At 41.0% G+C, this 23866-nt stretch overlaps 3 protein-coding genes and 2 long non-coding RNA genes across 5 annotated transcripts; 2 read left to right on the plus strand and 3 right to left on the minus strand.

Moving 5' to 3' along the window:
- Window positions 1–17: 17 nt before the first annotated feature.
- Window positions 18–1699, plus strand: LOC116933381. The gene is made up of 2 exons (XR_004400081.2): window positions 18–1085; window positions 1205–1699. It is a non-coding gene; the product is annotated as an uncharacterized LOC116933381 (long non-coding RNA).
- Window positions 1700–2321: 622 nt separating this feature from the next.
- LOC116923330 (HBS1-like protein) lies at window positions 2322–6729 on the minus strand. The gene is made up of 14 exons (XM_045174252.1): window positions 6487–6729; window positions 6355–6423; window positions 6204–6292; window positions 5871–6138; window positions 4580–4726; window positions 4386–4500; window positions 4053–4301; window positions 3751–3980; window positions 3662–3681; window positions 3380–3590; window positions 3124–3303; window positions 2851–3050; window positions 2505–2781; window positions 2322–2422 (listed from the first exon to the last, which is right to left on the minus strand). The coding sequence occupies exons 1-13, from the start codon at window positions 6527–6529 to the stop codon at window positions 2527–2529; spliced, it is 2076 nt and encodes a 691-aa protein (XP_045030187.1). The 5' UTR covers window positions 6530–6729; the 3' UTR covers window positions 2322–2422; window positions 2505–2526.
- A 695-nt stretch (window positions 6730–7424) lies between these two features.
- On the plus strand, window positions 7425–10252 carry LOC116923331 (probable cytosolic Fe-S cluster assembly factor AGAP009023). The gene is made up of 7 exons (XM_032929788.2): window positions 7425–7585; window positions 7657–7761; window positions 8234–8295; window positions 8356–8555; window positions 8615–8767; window positions 8826–9440; window positions 9494–10252. The coding sequence occupies exons 1-7, from the start codon at window positions 7514–7516 to the stop codon at window positions 9727–9729; spliced, it is 1443 nt and encodes a 480-aa protein (XP_032785679.2). The 5' UTR covers window positions 7425–7513; the 3' UTR covers window positions 9730–10252.
- LOC123472211 lies at window positions 9821–10967 on the minus strand. The gene is made up of 2 exons (XR_006646552.1): window positions 10298–10967; window positions 9821–10232 (listed from the first exon to the last, which is right to left on the minus strand). It is a non-coding gene; the product is annotated as an uncharacterized LOC123472211 (long non-coding RNA).
- Window positions 10968–17002: 6035 nt separating this feature from the next.
- On the minus strand, window positions 17003–20737 carry LOC116923273. The gene is made up of 2 exons (XM_032929738.2): window positions 20537–20737; window positions 17003–18608 (listed from the first exon to the last, which is right to left on the minus strand). The coding sequence occupies exons 1-2, from the start codon at window positions 20735–20737 to the stop codon at window positions 17154–17156; spliced, it is 1656 nt and encodes a 551-aa protein (XP_032785629.2). The 3' UTR covers window positions 17003–17153.
- Between the last annotated feature and the right edge of the window lie 3129 nt (window positions 20738–23866).

Raw genomic sequence — 23866 nt, forward strand, 5'->3', positions numbered from 1 at the left:
ACGCAATTAGACGAATGTGAAAAAACAAGAAAAAAACACCTTTTCTTTGTTAACGGATTCTATTTCAACAGATAGTGGATCTCGATGGATGTGTGTTTTTTTTTTCTCTTTTTTCTCCCCAAAAAAAGAAAATAAAAATCGTGGGATAACAGTATTTTCTAATGCTTTATCTTCGACAAGCATTGCAGTGTAGACGACAATTAGTGACGCAGGTTCTTCGCGGCAAACTCTCTTGTAAACCTGAGAGATTCACTGCAACTTGGTGTAAAAAAGTCATGTGGCGCTTTGGCAAGTGGCCAAACGTAGACGAAACAAGTGCTTTTCGGTGCAGCTTTCTTTAAAGAGTCGAAGCCAAACCATCAGTTAGAGAGTCACATGGAGAACGCTGGACCGAGGCCAAACGCAACAGACATTCATCTGATTACATTGCTGTTTCGGTAGCTGTCACTCCCGCTCAAGTCCGGTTGCTGATTGGCAAGATTCCTTGTTAGTCTAAGTTGTACATGCCGTGTGCTGCGCAAGAAACAGGAAAGTTTTTTTTTTTTTTTTTCTGTTTGTTTTGTTTTCGTCACACCTCGCTCCGCAGGTGTAATACAGCGCCATCGCGCTGCATAAGGATAACAGATAATCGATTGACGCACGCTCGTATCCAATTATCATGAAATTTCTTCTTGCGTCTTCGACTTCTTTGGTTAGATTCCAACTTTGATTGGCCAAGGCAAACGCACCCTCACGATCACACGGAATATTAGAAAAGCCAAGCGTGATGCAATCAGGAATGCGTGATCGCGACCACGTAGCGCGAAAACAAACAATCATTGCTGAAATTCTTTGAATTTCAGAATTTTTTTTTTACAGATGCTGTGCGCGTTTCTTATATTAAGCATATAGAAAGATCTGAAGAAAGAAGAAAACAAAAAACGCAACTTGTTATTGGGTTTCTAGGTTATTTATGTATGCAGACGTTAGGAGGGCGTGATAAGCGGAAAGGCAGACGCGATGGAGACCCTGTTGATTGGAAAAAGCTACTGGATACCCCATAATCTATGGATCATTTCACTGTTTCCGTCGCTCAAGGGTCGTCGGTAAGTCTATATAGTCCACCGTATATCTTTCCGGCTGTCTTTCCGGCTGTCTAGCCTATACCTCGCATAAAGTCCCCCCCACTCCACCCTGAATTGTAATTCCCGGTTTGCATTTCTAGTTTCCCAAAAGGACAAATCCGGAAAATATATTCAGTGTGGCTAGGAATGAAATGGGGATACCATAAACAAGCGATCGACATGCAGCTGTGCAAATGCAAATCATTCGATTTTGGCATCTATTTGTATGTTGGCGCAAAAAAACACAACAACAAAAAACAATGGCAATTGTCTGTTCGATTTCAAGCTTCAACACGTCGTTAAAAAAAAACGTACTGTACAACTATGGCTAATTCGTTTCGACTTGTTAAAACACTTTTACAGGGTTCGCCATACAAGGATAGCGTACTGTGAAAAGACGACGAAGAATCAACGTTATCTATGCGATTGCAACGAGTTTCGGCGAAAAGCAACAAAACCCAAAATAGAAAGGGGTCTGGTATTCGGAAGGCAAAAGAACCGATCAAGGCATTTTTTGTTGGTTTTTTTCAATTCATTGGCGACCTTCGTGATTGAAGAGAACTATAGAAAGAAATTAAACTTTCAATTGCATTGAATGGTTTTTTAAAAATCCATTTACTTCGTGTTAATCACAACATTGATAAGGGCTGATGTGTTTAAAAAGAAAAAAATTCCGTGAGTTTTAGTTTTGTCCACGCGTTGGGTCTTAATGGAAAACTCTGGCGTCTTAGGACGTGTTTTAAAGTCTCTTTTCCAGCGCTAGGAAACGGGAAAAAAATGTACCGTCACACTAAAGAAGTCCTTGAAGCTTAAATAATATATATGGTGAGCTTTTAAAAACGGTTAGAGGTTAAGACCCGTCACCAGTGTAATCCAGATTTCCCGCTTTTGTCTTACTTCCTGCTCGAATTTTAGTGAGAAAGTCGATTTATCAGGAACCGTTTTATTTATAATTTATTTTGATGAAAATTGCACTCACGAACGGATGAACAATTGTTTACTATTACATTGAGAAACCACAGATTTTCTTTATTTGGTAGGAGCCACTGGTGTGTTTATTTACAATTGATTGGAAATCTGTGTGATAATTATAATTGCAAATCCACTCGAAAAACGCAGCTCATGAATAAATGCACGTCTCTTGGGTTAACGCCAATAGCGAATGTTAACAAATGTTTCAACGCAGTGATTGACAGTCAAAGACAAACAAAGCAAATGTTCAGGGAACCTCTTCTCAAATATATTGTGAGACCAATGCGCAAAACAAAAGATAAACGCAACACCACTGCCCGAATGGGAAAACAGACTTCTTATCCAATCTGTAAAAATCCAACAATATAGATCATAAATTGGCAACGCAGCATGCCCTTAAAAGAATTACGTAGTCCTCCCCGTAATTACCTTAACGGCAAAACACACCCTTTCAGAGAATACCGGTGACGAGGCCTGCAGCAATGGTCGTACCGTTTGCTCGGATCATGAATCGACCTAATTCTCTATAATCCTTATAGAGTTCCATACAAATAGGTCGGGAAATCTCGATTTCCACCAGACCGCTGGTCTGTTTGGTTAAACATCGAGGCCGCTTTCTAACCACTTCACCCGTGCTCTTGTGAATCTGTGCAATCAATTTGCTAATCGTAGCTGCTTCGGACAGAGATTGATAATGAATAACCACCTGCGGTGAAACAAAAAAAAAATGATTAACTATTTCTCAAAAGGAATTTGTTGTCTTCCTTGTTCGTACCGGATAACCCGTCGTGATTGGTATGTCAATATTGAATATCACAATACGGGCCTGAATGCGTGACGTAACTTTAACGGGCTGGCTAGGGTCACACAGCACTGATCCAAGGCTAACGTCGCTAAGGTCAGCGCCACTCACAGTCAAAACAACTTGATCGCCGGCAAAGCACGATCCCTTTGAAACCTCGTTAATGGCAATATCTTTACATCGAAAACAAAATCAAATTTAAAATTTAAAAAAAGGATAACATAAGAAAGAAGAGGAAAGTATTACTCTTGATTTGAATCATTTCATTTAGAGGCATTATTAGAAGTTTATCACCAGTTTGCATCATGCCACTTTCAAGACGGCCGGCTAAACAACAACCCGAGCTGCCACCAACACTTTTAAAAATATCACTTATCACGAGTCGAGCGGACCGATTCAATGGCCGCTCTGGTGGCCGGAACTTGTCTAAGCAAACCACATCAACAAGCGCAAACAATGAAAAAGAAAACTTGCTGAATTGAAATATGCAGTATAGTTGTACCGATGGCTTGAAGCAAAGTTGGTCCACTGTACCATTCAGTGAGTTTGGGTTCATCCAAAACTGTCAAGTTTTCTCCAGTTAGTCCAGACACTGGCACATAGAACACATCTTGCTCTTTATAGCCAGCCTGCTTCAGAAAGGCACCCAAACGAGCTACAATTTCATTGAAACGATCGCGTGACCAACCGACCATATCCAATTTGTTGACGACCTGATCAACATTTAAAAGTTAGAACTTGACCTAAAAAATAATTAAACAATTCGGAAAATAATGGTACTTACCACTCCCAACTGACTGACGCCTACGATACAAAAAAAAAAATATGATAGTTCAAGTCCCGTTAAAAAAAGAGCAAATAAAGCAAACTTACCAAGAGACCTAACAAGAAGAGCATGCTCCCTCGTCTGACCTCCACTTTCAAAACCCGTTTCAAATTCACCCGTAGTGGCATCAACAACCAAGAGGGCGACATCGGCTTGAGCTGCTCCGAAAATCATATTTGGTATGAAATCGCGATGGCCGGGCGCATCTAAAAGCGTTATGGATTTGCTTTCGGTTTCGAATTGTGACTGGGCCACATCCATCGTAATACCACGCGATCTAGTAGTTAAGGGAGACATCCAGACTTTCGTTTTGACTTTGTAAAAGGCAATTCCACCGCGTAACGCTTACCTTTCTTCGCCAGTTTCATCGAGCACCCAAGCGTACATGAAGGATTGTTTACCTAGTTTCTTAGACTCCTGTTCGTATTTGTGCATTTGCTTGGAAGAAACTTGTCCCAAGCGAAATAGCATATGGCCCATCAGTGTTGATTTTCCTGCATCGACATGTCCTACGACGACTAAGTTGAGCAACGCCTTGGTCCCACTTCTCTCCTTTACGTACTCACTGGCAACGTCCACGCGACTCTCGCGTGTGCGACTGCACACGCGGTGGGTTACACATTAATAAACCATTAAAACAATTAATAAGTAAACTAAAATATTCGACTAGTTAACGAATTACGCTTGAGATTTGGGGGTGGCTATAGCTTCTCGATCTGCCGGGGATGTCGAACGTGGTGTAGCACCTGGAGTTCGGAGACAGCCCAGCTGTCGACTAGTTTCTTCTACAGCCGATTCTGAGCATGCACATGTTTTTAGAGAAGAAAATGTTTAACATTTTTGCACGGCAACAGATCGGATTTATAATAAAACAACCTTGCTTTGCTGGCTGGCGGTAGGCTGAACTGCTGGCATCGGTACTGGTCGGGGGCAAGGAAAACCCGGTGGCAACAACTTTCTTTGCAGACACGACTTTCACTGGGGTCTTTCCATCTCGAACCTCTGATCCTCTGATTTTTTCCACTATTACCCGTTAGGATCAAACGAAATCGATAAGCTGATGGCACAATCAATACCAAATGGGATACGATATCTTGAAAAGCGAGCTCTGTATTGACGACCAAGATCACTTAACAACAAAAAGAGTTAGAGTGGGTTCCGACGAAGAATATTGAAGACGAAAAAAACAATTGTAAGACGCGTTTAGAAGTGGGCTGTTTAAATGACACGAAGGCGACTTTTAATAACATCATCCGGGGACGGGGTCGTAAAATCGAATGCTTTTAAAGACAACGATGCGTTAGATGTCATCACGGATCGATTAAATCTAGGAAAGAGAGTTTTAGAGCGTTGGTCATCTGTGACTATTACGCGCCCTAACGGCGATGCTTGGTTGCAAATGAGTGCCATATCCAATGGACTAGAGTCAACTACGATTGGCAAATTCGGAAGGATTTTTGAAGTTCTAGCTGACGGGACGTTTTTCCGTCCCTCCGCTATCGCGCATTTGCTTCGTAACGCCAAGGCCAAATCAAAGTTCCTCTCAACGTTTGGAATTTCTGGTTGGCTGTTCGAAAATTGGTTGGCTAATGGTCGATGAAGAGGAGGCGCATGCAACCCCGTCCGACTACGTGGTTGCAAATTTACTCTTGCCAACTCAGATAAAGAAGGACGAGTTATACTTGTCCCTAGGCTTTTAGACTGGTTCGGATTACCTAAGCTTATCTTTGCCAAATCAGCTAACTTAGGTTTGGCGAGAACCTGACCATTCCCGGTGTTAACTATTGAACCCTGTTTAATAGACGCTATAGGATTAGGAATCGGTCTCTGCAAAGCTGGATTTTTCTTTGATAAATGAAGCGTCGCAAGTTGACTCATGCTTAATTTTTCTGTACTTAAGCTAGGTGTGATATCTTACCTTATTGAACAGCATCCCAAGGAAAACAAACACGAGAAGACGCACAAATCAGCACATAGAAAAATAAAACACATAAAAAAGAAACAATTAATTCAATGTAGATCAACAAGAAATGAATCAAATGAACATAAAAAAATTAAAATTTATATGATATCTAGAAATCACTAACAGAGTTTCAAATATTAAATGGAAAAGATTTCCTATGACAAATGGCAGTGGTAAGAGTTTGATGTACCCCAATGTTAATACCTTGAATTGCAGGGGCTGGTTTTGATTTGGTGATTATTTTTGTGGATTTACTTAATGATGAAGCAACAGAAGTCTTCAACAGTTGGTCAAGGGCCTTCTCTGCATCAAAGTTACATGCTAGAATGGCATCAATGCCAGCTTGTTCTGAAAGTGCATCCCCCATTCTGTCTCGAAGAAGATCAAGACAGGAGTACAATTGGGCTTGTTCTAATTCACCTAAGGGGGGTATTCTAGATGGAGCACCAACATCATTTCCATTTTTTGATTCCTAATATAAGAAAACTATAAACTTTTTGTTTACAGGAAATTTCAAGAAAGTATATTGGAACGTACATCTGAAACCAGCTCATCTTCTTCCGGTATGTCTGACTGCATGTAGGCAGACATCTGATGTTCTTGACTTCTGTCATAGAGGAAATGTTCTGCATAGGTCAAGCAACATTATAAAAAGCACAATTCTAATCTATTGACTTATGAAAATTACGCATGCTGGGAGAGGATGCATAATCATCTTCAACAGAATGGCCATAGACGTCATCATACCCATCGTACTCTAGAACACAAATGTTGACGATGAATGTAAATGATATTTGGATTACTTGTATGTAGATTATACCTTCATCGTAATTCATAGTTCGAATATTCCTATGCCTAGCCATCCTGTTATGGTGAATTGTCCGGGTATTATTGAAATAAATGGAATTATTAAAAACTAATTATGGGGATGAAAACTATTCCTTCGAAGGAAATTCTTGTGTGATCACTGATCAAGATGTAACGATAATGAATTTCTTCTTTTACTTCTTGAAGCAGGCATGTACAGTGTCGGTCCAGTTATAGAACCGGCCTGTGCGCGGTTCTATAACTGAATGGTTCTATAACCAAGCACCCGATCTTAGTGCCACCTATCGTCGGTTCTTTCATCCCTCAAACTTTGACGGTCTTAGAATGTAAGGGCACATAGCAGAGTGGTAATGCTGTTCGCTATAGATCTAGAGTCCCATGTTCGAACCGCTGCTATGACTAACTTAAAAAGATTTTTAATATATGTGTAATATAGTCTATGGCTATGAATGGTGAGATACTAGTGTATCTTCATTGGTGGGGGACCATTCACAGAGGAAGTGGTTTGATGAACTAGAAGAACTGTTGTTATACCAGAAGGAAAAAGAAATTAGAGTTGGTAGAAGGACTGGAATGGAACAAGGTGCTAGAAGATAAGAATGAATAGTGGAAGCTATTGTATTCTATTGTATTTGGAATGAATAACTTTACCGCCTATTATTATTATTGTATTTGGTATGAATAACTTTAACGCCTATTATTATTAGTTGGGTCATTAAACCGATGTACAACATTGCCTAAAAAGATAAAACCCATTACAGTAATATTTTTTTGCATGTTTTAAAAGGCAAAACCCATTCATTCCCGCCATAGAAAATCGAAATAGTTCATAATACGGCCAACGGTGGCGCTGAAACACGGCAAAGAAAAATCGGTTCGATAACCGAGCCGGTTCCATAGCTAGGCGGTTCTATAACTGGACCGGCACTGTACTAGACAGAAGGCCGAAAAACAAATGACAAACGCCAGCCCCAGCCAGTCTTAAAAGTTGAAGAACAATAACAAACTATCAAATCAGCATGGCCACCAGTTCAAGATTTAGCAGTGTTATACAGTTGACAGACTTGGATGACTTCATTACTCCTTCACAAGTATAATTTCTAATATGAGACCATAAGTGATTCTAAATACCTAAAAGTGATAATGCAAATTTATTTTTTAGGAGTGCATCAAGCCAGCCAAAACACAAAATGCTAGACAAATTACTTCTTCAGGAAGTGCCAAAATCCAAATTGGGGATGATGGCACTTACTCACAACTTAACAAGGTTAACATTATATTATTTTTATTTTTAGCATTTTAATTGAACTTAAATAATCTGTGTGTTTTTGGGATGCATCAATATTCTAGTCAACATAAAAGAGTTTGGTTATGTCACAGATATCTGCTAACTAGGTTCTGAAAATTTGAGAACAACTTCTCAAACTCCTTTAAGGGTAATTAATAGACAGGAACCCAACCTCTTCAAAGAGTTTTGATGCACCAGAATTTTGCGCTGCATGCAGTTTAGACAAATTTCATTATTATAGGTTACATTTGTTATTTTATGGTACATTTCCATTTATCTACCTTGAATTAAATAGTTTTCTTCTGTAAAAATAAGTAACAGTTGTAAATTTTGTCTAGAATTTTTTTATTTATATATTAGTTTTCATAATTTAATGATGGTTTTGGCATTAATCCTTGATCCTCAACAGAAATAAAAAAAAAAAAAAATAATTTTTAACATTTTTTTTTAGGAAGGAACACCTGAAAAATTGCAAAAAGCACAAATAACACTTAACGACTGTTTGGCTTGCAGGTGATTTTTTTATGATGAATAGAATCATGGTTGTAGCTGTAATACTATTGTATATTATAGTGGTTGTATAACATCGGCTGAGAGTGTTTTAATCGGCCAGCAAAACCATATGGAGTTTCTAAAACTTTGTAAAGACATTCAGCTTTCTTCACCCAGCAGAACATTTGATAAAGTTGTAGTGGGACTCTCATGCCAACCTATTCTTTCATTTGCAAACAAGTTTCAAATACCTCCTGAAGATGCAAGAGCTAAACTTTCAGGTATCTTTCTGTCTATTAGACGATTTTCGAAGACTGATTAACGATTTAATGGGACGTAGCTCTTTTTAGGCAACTCGGTGCCGTAAAAGTATTTGATGTCGAATCATTTTCAGACCTGTGTTTAGTTGAATGTGGCCAGGATTTTGTTCATCGATACAGAGAACAATCAACCAATTCAACATCGATTCCCGTGCTTGCATCTGCTTGCCCTGGTACCATACCTCTATTATAATGTTATATTAGATTTACTGACATATCTTTTACATCAAGGCTGGATATGTTATGCAGAGAAAACTCACGGAAATTGGATTTTGCCACATCTTAGCGAGGTCAAGTCTCCGCAGCAAATAGCAGGTGTTCTTGTCAAAGATGTACTGCCCAACGAACTTCAAACTAGTGCTTCTCGTCTGGCTGTCGTCATGATTATGCCATGCTTCGATAAAAAACTGGAGGCTTCTAGAAGTGACTTTTTTCACGAGGATCAACAAAGCAAAGATGTCGACTTTGTTATAACTCCCGTAGAAATCGAGCAGATCCTTGAAGAACTAGCTATTGAATTCGTTGACTTAGGTTCATCTCAAATTGACTCTTTGAATGGTGTGGCGGATACTGCATGGAGTGTACCGTCTGGATCCGGTTCAGGGGGTTATGCCGAACATGTTTTACGTTTTGCTGCCAAGGAGCTATACGGCATGACACTGGAAGATGTTAGGTTTCAGCCACTGAAAAATTCGGACATTCGAGAAGCTTTCGTTGAAAAAGATGGAGAGCAGGTTTTAAGTGTGGCTATTGTTAACGGATTCCGAAATATTCAAAACCTTGTACAAAAAATGAAGCGAAAGAAACGCACTTATGATTACGTCGAAATTATGGCCTGTCCATCCGGTAAGTTTTCAGCCTAATTTAGAGTAACCATTTAGTGACACTTTAATCTTTAGGTTGTTTAAATGGTGGAGCACAATTGCGGACAGAATCCACCGAAACGAAGGCACTCGCAGCTAATATGGAGGCTCTCCATTCAAAGCTTGAGCACCGACAAATCGATGAAGTTAGAGTAAACAAATTAAATCATGTCTGGCTTGGTAAGGCGTCACCTGAGGAACATCTGAATAAGTTGAGAACCAGCTATCACGCTGTACAAAAGTCAACAAATGCCTTAACTGTGAAGTGGTAAAAATAATTTTAGGTGTTTTTGTTTTTTGGAATGACCAAGCAGCTGTCAGACAGTCATATTAATGATAAATAGTGTCGGCGTTTAAACAGCGTTTTGAAAAAAATGTTATATTGTTGTATTTCTTTAATATAGGAGGAAAATGCAACATTTACATTTGGTTTTGCTGTACGATTACCACAAACTAGAAAACCGTTCGTAGACCCCAGTGACTGTCTGTATTGTTGTCTGTGGCATATTGTGAGGAAAAGTTAGATTTTTTTTGTCTTCTTATTGAAGCAGCCACAACACGTGATTTCGCGACTGCATTTGGAAAATTTGATTTTTTTGCCTCCCGTTTCGCTTTTGTGGACTCATTCTTTCTCGTTCATTACTTTCCTTCCATTATAGTGTGTGTAGCCCTAATGCAGATGCAGCTTAACTGATTTCACATGTACATCGAATCCATGTGAATCTGTACAGCGGCACTCAGCAGAGCTTGCAGATCCGGGGTTTTTCCTTCACCCCTAATAAAAGATTTCGGGTATTTAGAGCTTTTTCATCACCAAAACCTAGGATTCCTATGCTTTACTGTAGAAAACTATGACGGAAAGACCCGAAAAAGATTCAAAACATCCAATCTGGAAGTCGAGAAACCTCTTCGACTTCATACCAATGGCGTAGTTAAGAAAGCAGAATTTTACAGCCCATAAAAGATACTTCAATTATTCATATTCAGTTGAATTTCTCTATGAGCTTTCTTGGGGAGCCAGCGGGACGCAGCTGTAAATGTTTAAGATTCAATTTTCCCGATGTTTCAGTGCAATTAGCCAATTACGATTAAGCTCTGATAACGCTATATTTTCCACTGTGCTTTATGCTGGTAGACCATTTTGACTACATATTTACAACTTTTATTGCTGCCATACGTGCCATAGGTTGCCAGATAGGCTAACCAAGAGTTAAAAAATGGAGAAGTCCAAAGGGAATTTTATATTTTATGCCTTCTGAAATGAAAGCCTCCGCACTCCTTTTGAGGAAACAAGGAACGTCCATGCTTAATATTCCTGAAAGTCAAGTCCCAGGAGATATTCAATGTCAAAGTTTTATATACGTAGATATCGCACAAATGTGTGCCATTCGAGGTCATCTGCAAGAATGTTTTCAGACGACGTTTCTTTGATGTCTGTACCTGTCGTTTCCAGAATACTAGGCTTGGTGATGTTGGAACATACCCCATTTTCTGAGTAAAACGCCCCTACCACCAATAGGAATCGCTGTAAGACAATTCGTTTTGCAGATAGCCCCTGCAGCATACATTGCTGTTCTAACAGCTCCAGAGGTGTGTTGCACTGGTTGCTCTCAAAATAGGCTTGCTTCTTCTCACTCTCTCATACGTGCTCAGATGGGACACTTTGCTTTTAAAAGTTTCTGTTCCGCTACTCTTGTCAGAAACTGATAAAAAGTAGCATAGCAGAACTTTTGGTAGCAACGCGTGCCAAGTGGGCATTGTAGCGACTTCCATTTTATTATTCGTGGCGGACATAATTTTTGTTTACACAGGTGTAAGTGTGCGTGTGCAGTAAAAAAAATCCAATTTGATTCCGTCTTAACTCTGCGTGCAGTAGGGGTGTAGAGTCATAACAAAATAAGGTAATGGTATAGTATTTGAACATAATTTCTACGTGAGGATACTCAACAGGCCTTAGGGCACACTATGCAGTCACAATTTATTGTAACATTTTTATTGTTTTCCATTCACGGTTATTATATACCGGGAAGCAAATTTTTTGTTTCATTACACGGTAGTCGACATAGAATATGGACATGAATGTTGCTAGATTGACGCGTCTTTTGACGGTCCATTTTTCCACGCATAATTGGGATGCAAATACATACAAAAAAATTTTGAAACGGTTAAAATGCGGATTTTGATGTGCAGTCAATATTGACTACACAACATAGCCTACTTGCTACACAATATAGAACTGTAGCGGATGTTGAGTTGCGCGTTCTCGTAATCATGCCTATCCGATCGTGAGTTTTTTCAACTTTTGGGCCATATAGTCCACAGAGAAAAACTAGAATTTTCGTCTTTAAATTTAGAAAATGCCATAATTAAATTTCATTTATATCAGCAGGTAGCCTGAAACACGTGTAATGTATCAACAAATATTTCAATACCCATAATATGTATCCCAAATATGTTATAAAATTAATAAAAGGTGTTTGCTTAAATTTTAAACCATCAGCTGCCCCTGACCGCTGATCATTAATAAATGTATATGTAGGGGTTTCTTCGATGCAAGGGATGAATATTTCCCTTGCACAAATTAACCACCTCTAAAGTTTCTTTTTATTAGAAACTCTAGTTGGAAAGAACAAAAAATATTTTAATTGATTAAAAATTTTCCGCAGTAAAGCTCATGGTAATTTTTATCTTGTTGCTAACTGAGTTTTTTACTTCAGACACAGTTTATAAATGGTAAATATGTCTTAAAGGGAAAAAATTCCCTCTAACACCGAAAAAATCAATCTTTATATCACTGTAAAAGTTAGCTGTTAGGTACACTCACTTCCATAAATAACGATACAGGCTTTTTTTTCCTACCAAGAGGGAGGGGTGGAATTTTCCTACCCTCTTGGTAGGAAAAAAAAGCGCGGTTCACTACTATGGCCAACACAGGTGCGTTGATTTGCGCTTTCGCCTGTTTTGTTATTTATGGAAGTGAGTATACCAGCTGATGGTTTAAAATGCAAACACTGGCACTGGCCTTTTATTCATTTTAAAACCTAGTTGGGATGAATGTGGTTAATAACATATTTTTTAAAACATCACAAATATCACAAGCTACAGGCTCGTATAAAATGAAACCTTACTATCGCCGTATACTAAATAATAAAAATAAAAATATAAATTTTTTTTCCCTATTCCCCTGATGTAGCGATCAGTCCCGATTAGAGCTAATTGGGTTAACCGCCCCGCCCCGAAAAAGACACTCGGAGTTGAATCGGGTTGCCACTTTGAAAACCAGGGTGGGGTAAAAATACGAGGTTACCCCGATTATCCCGACGCCATTTTAAACGATGACCGCTATTATGGTTTCAGGGGAAAACATGGCGTTGTCCCGGGGAGGGAAGGGCAATGGGGGAAAGTGGGTAAGATAAAGATAGAGAGAGAAATGAGAGATGGTGAAATGGACTGCCGCAACGTACGTTCGCATCCGCTGTTTGTATCCGGCTTTATTTCTAACATCCTAAATTGTGGGGGGGGGGGGGAGGTGGTTGTTTGTGGTAGTTCGTTTATCGGGGGGTTTACACGAAAAAAAGCGATGTGCTATTGCGGGAGCGTGTAGAGGGGTAAGGAGTGGGGTTGGGTGGGTTCGTATGTAATCGTATGGTTGTTGGAGCCTTACCTGTTTTTAACGGAAGCATCCTATGGTATGAAGGGATGGGGAACCGTCTACGTGACAGTCGTGTCACGCAGGGTTAATATGGAAATATGGCAGGTCGGTTTTTCATTCACCATAGGAGTGGGAAAAGGCAATACAAGGAGAGTGCTATATGGCTGTATGTATAGGAGGGGTGAAAATATCATAGAGGGCGCACCATATTGTTTCCTTGGGCGTTTCCCCGGGATATGTGCATGGCAAACATTTTACGGTGTGGGAGTTGGGTAAAGGCAGAATGAGCAAGGGTGATACAGATCAAGGAGATGGGGAAGATGGTAGACGAGCTTAGAGTTAGCGTATCAACTATAATTTTCTTGCAAGTTTCATCCGCGTTTATCGGGTGCATCCTGTATCATGGCCGGTACGGACTCTCGGGAGTTTGTGCAGCATTAGTAGGTTGTCCCCCGAAAACAACGCACCAGTTGAACTTGTATTTTTAGATCGGGTTCCATCGATTTCTTTTGTAACTATCTATCATGGTATTATTATTTATAATTTTTTTTGTTCTCTGTTTTGTTTTTGTTTTGTTATTGTTTAGTACGCAGACAATTGGAGACTTAATGTTTTTATTTTTATTTCATTTTTTTTTATTGCAAAAAGGAAGGTAAAATGCATTTGTTAATTGTAACATGGTTGTATACAAAAGAAATTGCGAGTAATAAGGACAGAAAAATAAGGAAGAGCTTCCTGTTGTTGATGTTGGTCGTCCAGCCCGGACGTGTGGAGGCCACGATTAGTTCCGGCGATGGAATTGCTTTCGGCGGTTGTAGATCCATCGGTGACATCCGGCTGTAGGAAACCGGTGGCCACGCTGCTGGGGTAAGGCTGAATGATGTCCATCGTTGTTCGCTGTCTCCACCCGGTTGGGTGAGCCGCTCCACGTAGAGGTCCAGGGTGAAGATGTTCTCCCAGTTGGGAGTCTCGTCCGGGTGATGGGTTACGCTAGGGAGAGCGTTTCGGTTGACGAAATATTCGTCTAGGGCATCGTCCGATAAATAGTGCCCCAGCTCCATGGACAAGAAGCGGGCTTCTGGGAGGCTGTTGGTCTCGTCGTCTCCCGTGATGGTGTCGTCCAGCCCAATGTTTTCATTGAGTGACATTTCCATCTTCCAAATATCTTCGATGAGACTCCAGTCTTCATCAGTGATAATTTGGGGAGTAGACATGTTGATTGTCAGATTGCTGGGAAAGAAATGGATGCTTGACGTTCGTTTTCGAGGTACTTAAATACTAATTTCTCCACCATTCGTCAGCGTGTTGTATTGTTAGTGAACTTCCGTTGGAGGATCTTGACCTAGGCTGCTCGATTGTTAACGGCTGATTGTCCCACGAGTGTTAACCGTGTAGCACTGAACTTTTACGGCCTCTCTTGACCTCGATTTGTTTATTGATTAGGTTTTAAATTTCGGTGATAAGACGCGTCTTTGGTCTAGTTGTCGACCTGGCGTGAAGCCGTGGAAGATTTTCACTTGGAACACATGTTTCAGTGGGAGTGTCACACATGTGTTCGGGAACCATGTCGTCAAATGTTTGCGAGGTTACACTCGGCGGCGTTGAAGTTGCGTCACTTTGAGATCCACTACTTCCCCCTTCCGTTTCTTATAATATTGTTTTGTTCCGTCACGTCGTGCTCGTAGTCATTTTCACTTTCCCGTTGTTCTTCTGTATTAGTTTGGGTGGCGATCCGATCCGGCATCGTTCGTTTGAATGTAGGTGACGTGGAGGTGAGACAGACAATCCGCGTTTTGGTGCACACGTCCTGGTCGATATTTAATTTTGTAATTCGTACTGGCTAATAAAATAGCCCATCTGCCTAACCTACCATTCTTGTCTTTTTGTTCCTCTAACCACTGTAAGGCATGGTGATCGCTGATCACCGGAAATGTTTAATAGAGAATGTTTCCTTTTCTACAGTTACGTACTTCTGCTCGACTGATCCTAATTGGTGACTGGCGTATGCTATAGGTTTTTCGACACCCGTCTTGTATTTGCAAATGGATGGAGCCGTAATCGCAAGCGTCGGTGAAGAGCCGAAATTAAATCGAAGTTCGGTCAAGATCGAAGTTACGGTACGCAAGTAGTGGGGGGTGATTAGGCAAGAACGGAATTTTTCGAAAGCAATTTGGTCGTTATCGGTCAAGGTGAAAGGTTTTTTCAATGCGTCTTTGTGTGTCTTCGTGGTTAAAGGTTGCGCAATAGATCCAACATTTTCGATAAAGCGTCTGTAATACCCAGCGAACGATAATACAAGAACTAACGTACTTTTTCCGCCGATGTTGGAACATTATAATTGGTATTTTTGTCTACTTTAGCGGAATCAAGGCCGATGCCGTCAGTAGAAATGACATGCCTAAGATAATTCACTGATTGTTTCATGAATTGACATTTCTTTATTTTTAATTTAAGTCCTCTCCGTCTTCCTCTCCTTCCGTATCAATAAAGTGTCTTATTAATCCTGTACTCTCCAAACCGTCTTTTGTCACGAATAAATCAGTAAATTCGTTTAGAAGCGCAGCTAACATATTTTTATATTGTGGGTCAACATTCACATCTGTTTCGGGAATACACCCTTCGGTAGAAACTGTCTCTCGAGAAGCAGAGTCTTGACATGATGATACTTTGCCCATCAGTTCACAAGAGAATACTACCTCACCCAGGGGGCTATCTATCGGTAGAGTGTGTGCCATATTAGAATTGTGGTCTACATCAATCTTTTATTTTCCGTTTTCGTTGGTAGCATTTACGAAATTGCCTATATGTATTCCCTCTGGTAAATCCATACTTTGGGAAAATAAAAAGAGAGAGCTAGTGCCTAATTTATGACCCTGCTCCTTTAATGTGACCTCTATAACTTGAGAAGAGCTAGAGGCAATTAAAACCCTTATAACTAGAGTCATGGCTACGTAACCCGCCGGCACTTGGCTCGTCGGTAATAACCCAATTTGTTTAACTTCCTGATTACCTTCCAGTTTGTCACGGGCAAGAAATACAGTTTTAGAGCGGCCATCAAAAATAAATAAACTGTTTTTCGGTGGCGTTCAAACCCAACATACATGTGTAAAGCATTCTCCCTCTCGGGTGAATGGCTTTACGAATTAAGACAATTTGTTGTGTAAATAAACTCAGAGGCGTATTTACCCACAATGATGATTATGTATTACTAAGCTGAGGCCAAAGGTTTACAAAACGAGTAGGGATACATGAACGTGAGTCCAATTGGGAAACTGAGCGTGAGATTCGAGACAAAGTAATTTGATCTTACCGTGGTAGCGCGGGCGTACAAGCGTGAGGGAATAATAGGAGAAAAACGGGAAACAATACTACTTGCCGACACGTATAGTATTTGGAGTACGTGTTGAGAAGATAATTCGAATACACACGATGCTCGGAGAGGAAAGAACAACAAAATAAGTTGAAGGAATAACTAATGGATTAAGATGAATAAGCTAACACATCAAGATAAAAGTCTACTGTTCAAGAGTGACAATTCAAGCTAAAGGCGACTGAACGTCTTGCAAGCTGATACTTGTCTGACTCTTGTCAGAAAGTGGGTTCACCATGAAACGTCGCATCTTCGCGTGTGGCGTGATGTTCGTGACGCAGAGGTGCGTCACACGCGTGAGTCAGAACCCGGAAGTTTTATCTAGGTCAACATGGTTGCACATGAAGCAACTAGCAAATACGTTTGTAATAGTGAATAAGAATATAATGTGAATATAAAATAAGCATAAGCAAATAGATCATATTGTGGGTATCTTACAAAGGTATATATATTTTGATGGCTTCGTTACATCACTCCCGGCTGCGTGAGATTACGTCCCGTAATCTGTCATTCATTTCGAAAGATCCGAAAGTTGCTGTTGTCGAAGTTTTCAATTTGGGACAGCATAAGCTCCGAATCATTTCTAAAAATCCCAAGCAATAGCAAAAACGCAAGAGGACCACACCGGAAACACAGAGCATACCGATGTAAAAATAATCCTTGAGTTTTACCCATCAGCTGGTGTAGGTCCCGACATTGGATGCTGTTATCAAAACATTGGAGGTACTCAATGTTTCGTGTACCGAAGATATATCTTGTGAGTGTTCGTTCATTGCTGCCGCAATATCGGCCATGATATTCATGTGGTTAAGCATGTATGCTGGGTTGCTTAGATGTTCGTAATCAGAAAATTTGACATCTTCGTAGCGAAAGGAGTGGGCGAGTGACTGCTCCGGTAAAATAATATTTGCCTCGATCGGGTCCCAGGTGTTATTACGGAATGCGTACGGCTTGCCATTAAAGTTGACAAATCCGTTGGTCCAATAACAGGGTGAAAATTTTACAAGTTCCCATCCATCAAGGTTTATCGTAAAATTTTGGAATTTTGGTTGCGGAAAGCAAGAGGTCACTACAGTGTCAAATGTGACATTTAATTCTATGCATTGTATGACAACTGCCGTTATACCCAAAGCTTGGAGTTTCGTGCACTGGGGTAAATTTAATTGGGAAGCCGCTAACCATCCATTATATTGAGCGGATGCGATAGCTCGTTCGTGTTTCGCCTTTCGGGAATCACATTGTAATATTTGAATAAGTCTTGCTAATTCATTCTCGTGATCGGTGAGTTGATCGCGAATACACTGTATATTAGCCGGTATGTTGAAAATTTCAGCGTTAGGTGGCGGTGGTGTAGTTGTTGATGCTGAAGAAGAATTTTCCTTTATCTCTCCTGTCAAAATGTATAATTTTGGTTGACCAACGACATCGTAAGCTGATGTACGGTTCGTACAATTGGGTTGAAGTGGAAGACAAGGAGGTCGAAGAGTTAAGTGAAAATCTAGCTGATTGTCGTCATCCTGTAAGCGGAAAGACCTTTCACCTTCCATCTGTCTTGTTAGCGTACCGACACCAGATTCAACAAGTCGATTGATCGGTGCCGTGTGATGCGTGTAGGTAGTGTCCCATACCAATGTTAAATGATTATGTGACAAGTTACCTGCCGTCGCGGAGGCTGTGCCAATAGGTGTCTGGAAATTAGTGTCTTCACTTTGTTGATAAAGTTGCACTTTTTCAAGGACGCAGTTAATAATTTGTGCTGTTACTGTACTCATCCAATATTTCAAAGGTGTTGGATCATGGTCGAATACATATTTATTATCCGAAGCTTTCATCTCATTTCCGTTGCACTTTTTAGGGGTAATCATGTCGTTGCACTCTGAAGGTGTCGTATCCATGGAAATTTTGTCCGGCACAATCACTACCTGGCCGAAAAAACTCACAGTAATGTGTTTAATGTTTTTCCATTTTGCGCAAATATATCCCGGAAAATGGGCTGCTGCCCGTTCTTCACTATAAACACCGTATTTCACTTGAACACTATTTTTGTCATTTTCTTTTGGCCGGCAATTTGCGTCAGAGAATTGAAGAATTCCCATTCTTAATGGCTCTGAGCAATCGCAAACGGTTGTTTAAAAGGCTTGCGGACGAAACCAGAAAAGGCTTAGCAATAGCAGAAATGGCGACAGTGACATTTCTATGGGCAGAAACTAAACTAAACAAAACAAAATAAAATTTTGGGAAAAACAGAACGTACAAGAATGAAATAAAACAAAATATATGAAACTTTTATGGTTTTCATACAAAACAAATGAAATTAAAAAGAAGGAAAAGAAACGTAAAAGATAAAAATGAGAGTAAACAAATTCTAGGCCTAAAAATGTAAACGATTTCCCGTTGGCTTTTTGGTAGTTATGCTACGGCAAAAGGGTATGGAAATAAAATGCATCATATTATAATTTTGTTTTAGCATAAAGGGAAACAACATTTCAACAATAAATTAGTATTATTGAAAAGAGGGGAAGCTAAACATTATTATTGGAAAGAAAGAATTTAAAAAGAAACATTCATTTGGCAAGGGGAATAAGAAAAGAAACGTTTAAAAATGCACGGCGAGAAAAATGAAATTAAGGATCATATCTGAAGTTGAGAATTTTCTAAGTCCAACGCATGGAAAACGGTATGCACGGAAACAGAGGGGGAAAGTGTTGTGAAATACCAGCAAGTGTGTATCTGTGCTTGAAAGATTCCTCAGTCCAGGTTCCACATTTCAGCGGCTAGCTTACGAAAAGGGGAGCAATAGAAAGGGTAAAACTAAATGCGCGGGTGTGTAGGGGATGCTGTAGTGGTGGCGCTGACGTTTGGGCGTGGCACATTGAAGTGACATTATTGAAATACCGAATCTATGGAGAGTTTTCTATAACTTTACTTTATGAAAAATTCAAATATCGACATCATTACTGATATCGTATTCTATCGCTTACGTCAACTTATTCGGAACAAACCCTCGTATATGTCAGTTTCTGAACTGTCATCCGCTGCTTAAAAATATAATTCATCCATCCTACTACTTGACAAATGTAACAATAAACAATTTTTTTGTTTTTCTTAAGGGTTGTATTGGGAATTGGAAATAAAAGATAAAATGAAAAAGGAGACACAAATTAGGGAAACGATATGGAGATGTCAGTAGGGCGGGGGATAGCGTTCGTGGTCGCAGTTGATACACTTGTCCTCATCTGCCCACATCACTGAAAGCCAAAATAACGGTGGGTGTCAATTTTCGGGATCCAAATTGAAAATTTCTTTCGATTTCTCGGTCGCCTTCCTCATTTCTTCATCCGAATCAGCGTACTAGCTGATCGGTGAAGGCATTCGTGATGTATGCAAGCTCCTCCTCAGCTTGACGACGACTCTCCCTGAAGGCGGCGTTGTCAATCCGCAGTCTCTGCGCGGTTTCTCCAGTGGCAGCCGGTGGTTCCGAAGCGGATCGGCGGCTAGTCGAAGCTGTACAAGCTGTCTCTTTGTTAGCTTCCTGCCGTTGACGTTTTGGGCGTGGTAACGGGGGGCCAGCTGGGTCAGTGCATTTTTTCCTCTTTTGGTTCGTGTTTTTTTTCATGGCTGCAAAACTGTTGGAGTCTGGAATGGAAGTGACTTGTGTTTTCAGGACATATGTTTTTTTTTTGTTTTGTTTGTTTTGTAACAAATATTTGTTTTTGTGTTACATAGTTGTATATAAAACAAAAGCTAGCAATAAAGAAAGGAACATAAGGAAGAGCTCCCTGTGGTTTATGTTGGTTGTCCAGCCTGGACGTGTGGGGGCCATGAAAAGTCCCGGCGATGGAGTTGCTCTCGGCAGCTGTAGATCCATCGTGGACATCCGGCTGTAGGAGACCGGTGGCCACGCTGCTGGGGGGAGGCCGAATGGTGTCCACCTCCGCTCGCTATCTCCACCCGGTTGGGTGAGCCGCCCCACGCAGTGGTTCAGGGCGAAGATGTTCTCCCAGTTGGGAGTTCCATCCAGATGGCTGGTTATGCTCGGAAGAGCGTTCCGGTTTACGAAATACTCATCCAGGGCATCATCGGATACATAATGCCCCAGCTCCGTGGACAGGGAGCGGGTTTCTGGGAGGCTGACGGTCTCGTCGTCCTCCGTGATGGTGTCGTCCAGCTCAACGGTGTCGTTGAGCGACGTTTCCATCTTCCAGATGTCCTCGATGAGACTCCAGTCTTCATCCGAGATGATTTGAGGAGTAGACATCTTTACTGTATGTTTGTTGGGGAAGGAATGGATGCTTGACGTTCGTTTTCGAGGTCCTTAAATACTCATTTCTCCGCCATTCGTCAGCGTGTTGTAGAGTTAGTGAACTTTCGTTGGAGGATCTTGACCTAGGCTGTTCGGTTGTAAACGGCTAATTGTCCCACGAGTGTCGTCCAATGTGCAGCACTGAACTTTTATGGCCTCTCTTGACCTCGATTTGTTTATTTATTAGGTTTTTAAATTTCGGTGATGAGACGCGTCTTTGGTCTAATTGTCGACCTGGCGCGTAGCCGTGGAAGATTTTTACTTGAAACACATGTTTCAGTGGGAGTGTCACACATGTGCAAAACACAACACACATGTGCAAAACACTAGTGCAAAATGATACGTCAAATGGCAGTTGAAACTTAAAAATCGAGCGCTAGATGGCGTGGAAAATACCGCTACCGGAGAGTACAAAAAAGGAGTCCGGTACTGCGGTACGGTAGTATTTTCTGTTGAATACCACGGTACGGTATTGCCGGTAGTACCGGAGTACCGCGCTACTACCGCGGTAATTTTTCCTACCACGGTAACCCAACCCTTTAAACAAGTAACTAAAACATTTAACTGTCAGACGGTGAGACAAAGGTTTATTTATGAAGGGTTCGCGCTCTTAAGGAGGTGTCATGTTGCAGCACGTGTCATTACCCCCGCGCACGTGTCACCTCGCGCACGTGTCATCCCTTGCGCGTGGCACCCCGCGCACGAGTCACCCCCCGCACGTGGTACTCTGCGCACGTGGTTTTTATACCCCGTACACGTGTTGTTGTATTATGACCACGTGGTGTTTGGCCTAGATATTTAGGCCAGTTTTCGTTACAGGACTCCCCCTCCCGTAAAATTGCGTCCCGTAATCTTTTTTAGACGACCGTCTGCAAAGGTGGGTAAAACTGCCTGAGGTCGACTGGTTCAGAGATGTCCATGACTTCGCGTCTTCGTCGTTGTGGTCTGCGGATGTTTTGAAGTGTGCGATGGGTTGGTTTATAGCATCCCGTCCAACATAATTCAAAAATTCTGAACCAATGCAAAAGCTGGAAGGTCAGAGCGAGAATTATAAGGAGACCTGATAAGCGCCAGTATAATTTTGATTGTTTCCCACCAAGTTACATAATTTGAGATGTCCGCTTTTTCCTTCGGTGTTAGTATAAGCGTTTTAATAGGGTACGATCTGCCGTTGTCTTTGATATTTTGTTCAACCATCGCGGCTGCAGTATCAGCTACGATATTCATGTGGCTTTCCTCCCAATTATCATAGGCAGGATTTGCTTGTGGTTCATACTCGTAGGTATTATCGTCATCGTATCGAAAAGTCGTGGGCCAGTCTCTTTCTGGTTGAATGAGTGTTGCTTCGGCTTTCGTCCAAGTGCCGTTCCGATAGACATGGTGTTTGCCGTGAAATTTCACGTATTTCTATCTCCAGTAGCACTTTCTATATGTAGCTAGTTCCCAGCCGTTTGTTGCTATGGTAAAATTGTTGAATCTTGGTTGCGGCCCGCATCGTGTGGTTTCGGTCGTGAAGGTGATGTTCATTCGCCTACATTGTTAAAGCAAGACGGTAGGGCCTACTGCTGTTATTGTCATACATTCCGGTAGCTGCAATATATTTGCAGCTAGCCAACCGTCGTATTGTGCTGCCGATATGGCGAGTGTGCGTTTAGTTTGTATAAGTTCAAATTGCGTGTTTCTTATCGTACGTATCATATAATTTTCTTGTTCGATCACTTTATCCCGTACGAATTGTACGTGTGCTGCCAATTTATTTTGACTTCTCAGTATGTAGTCTAATGAGCTGTTTGATCTATTGTCGCTTGATAAAGGTCCTGTTTGTTGGGGGCCAAGAATGGAACTTTGAGTCACTGCATCTGACTCGCTTACGTTAAAATTATGAATGGTGACGAACAAGTGTTCGTCGCCTATTACTGTAAACGAGTCGTTTTTATGTTGACAGAAGGCAGTAATGCATAAGTTTATCCGTTTGATGTGGAAGCCTAGCTGTTTGGTTTCGTCTTCTAGTCGATATGTTTCTGGTGTCGAAGTTTTTATTAGATGACCCTCACCGTTGTCGATCCTTTTTGGCGTATTATCCAATGCGGAAGCTAAAGCTTTATCCCATATAAGAGTAAGATGGTTGTGTGTATGAGAGCCGTGTGATACGTTAGCTTTGCCTAAAGGTGTGTCTATAATATTGTCGTCTCCTTGGCGGATCAGCGTGATGTCTTCTAGTGCACAGTTGATCATGCTGGGTGAAACGGTAGAGAACCAGGTGCCGCTGGTAGGTGGCCCTGGATTAAGGGTCCATTTTCTATCGACGAAGTGCATTTGTCTGTGTTCAAATTTTTTTAGTTTTCCCATGATGTTGCAATCTTCGACAGAGGTATCCAGGGCTATAGTTTCGGGAACGATAATTTTTTGGCCGAAAAAATCTGTCGTAATGTGGTTGATTTTCGTCCATCTTCCACAGATGGTTCCTTGAAACTTGATGCCGCTCCGTCTGTTCGTCCAAAGTGTATACTCATCATTTTTCTGTTCCGGTTCCAATATAGCGGGGCAGTCGTTGTCTTAATAGTCGCAGGTGTAATAGTTTCTGCGTTAGTTGCATAGACTATCAACAAAAAATAGTTGAATTTAAATTGTTTATTTACCGCATTGTCGTAAAGGAACGTCGTGAGGAAGGAAGAAATACACTTTCAAATGATAGCAAGAGACAAGGGTTCTAGTCTTGGTTTTCCGAAGAGCAGAACAACACACTAGTTGAGGGAAGAAGGGACCGTCTAAGAATCTACTTGTTTCTGTTTTTTTGGTCCTATTTGTTACCTTTCGGGTAGGCTTTTCTGGCTAAGCGTGACTTTCTTAGAGGTCAAATTTAAAGGAAGCAGTATATGGTCTATTCTTGGCCTTGCCCTAGTGACCAGTAAGGGGGAACATTCTAGACTAGCTAGATGGGTTTCCGATTGGAGGTCACGAGTAGAAAGTCGTTTCCACGGTCAATTCCCTGCATTGCTTTGTGACAATAACAAGGGTTACCCTGAGAACATTGATCTCTCAAGGTTCTTTGCAATCTTGAGAGTCTGAGTTTCTTCAGTTTTT

The sequence above is a fragment of the Daphnia magna genome, linkage group LG5, assembly GCF_020631705.1.
Source record: "Daphnia magna isolate NIES linkage group LG5, ASM2063170v1.1, whole genome shotgun sequence".
NCBI lineage: Eukaryota > Metazoa > Arthropoda > Branchiopoda > Diplostraca > Daphniidae > Daphnia > Daphnia magna.

Coding starts and splice junctions, on each gene's coding strand:
- LOC116923331 (XM_032929788.2), top strand. CDS start 7,514: ATGGCCACCAGTTCAAGATTTAGCAGTGTTATACAGTTGACAGACTTG. Junction 7,762..8,233: donor CTTACTCACAACTTAACAAG/GTTAACATTATA, acceptor ATTTTTTTTTAG/GAAGGAACACCTGAAAAATT. Junction 8,556..8,614: donor TGCAAGAGCTAAACTTTCAG/GTATCTTTCTGT, acceptor AATGGGACGTAG/CTCTTTTTAGGCAACTCGGT.
- LOC116923330 (XM_045174252.1), bottom strand. CDS start 6,529: ATGGCTAGGCATAGGAATATTCGAACTATGAATTACGATGAAG. Junction 3,591..3,661: donor GCGTCAGTCAGTTGGGAGTG/GTAAGTACCATT, acceptor AATGTTGATCAG/GTCGTCAACAAATTGGATAT. Junction 3,051..3,123: donor TGAAATGATTCAAATCAAGA/GTAATACTTTCC, acceptor TTCGATGTAAAG/ATATTGCCATTAACGAGGTT.
- LOC116923273 (XM_032929738.2), bottom strand. CDS start 20,737: ATGTCTACTCCTCAAATCATCTCGGATGAAGACTGGAGTCTCATCGAG. Junction 18,609..20,536: donor ATGCCCTGGATGAGTATTTC/GTAAACCGGAAC, acceptor CAAGCCTTTTAA/ACAACCGTTTGCGATTGCTC.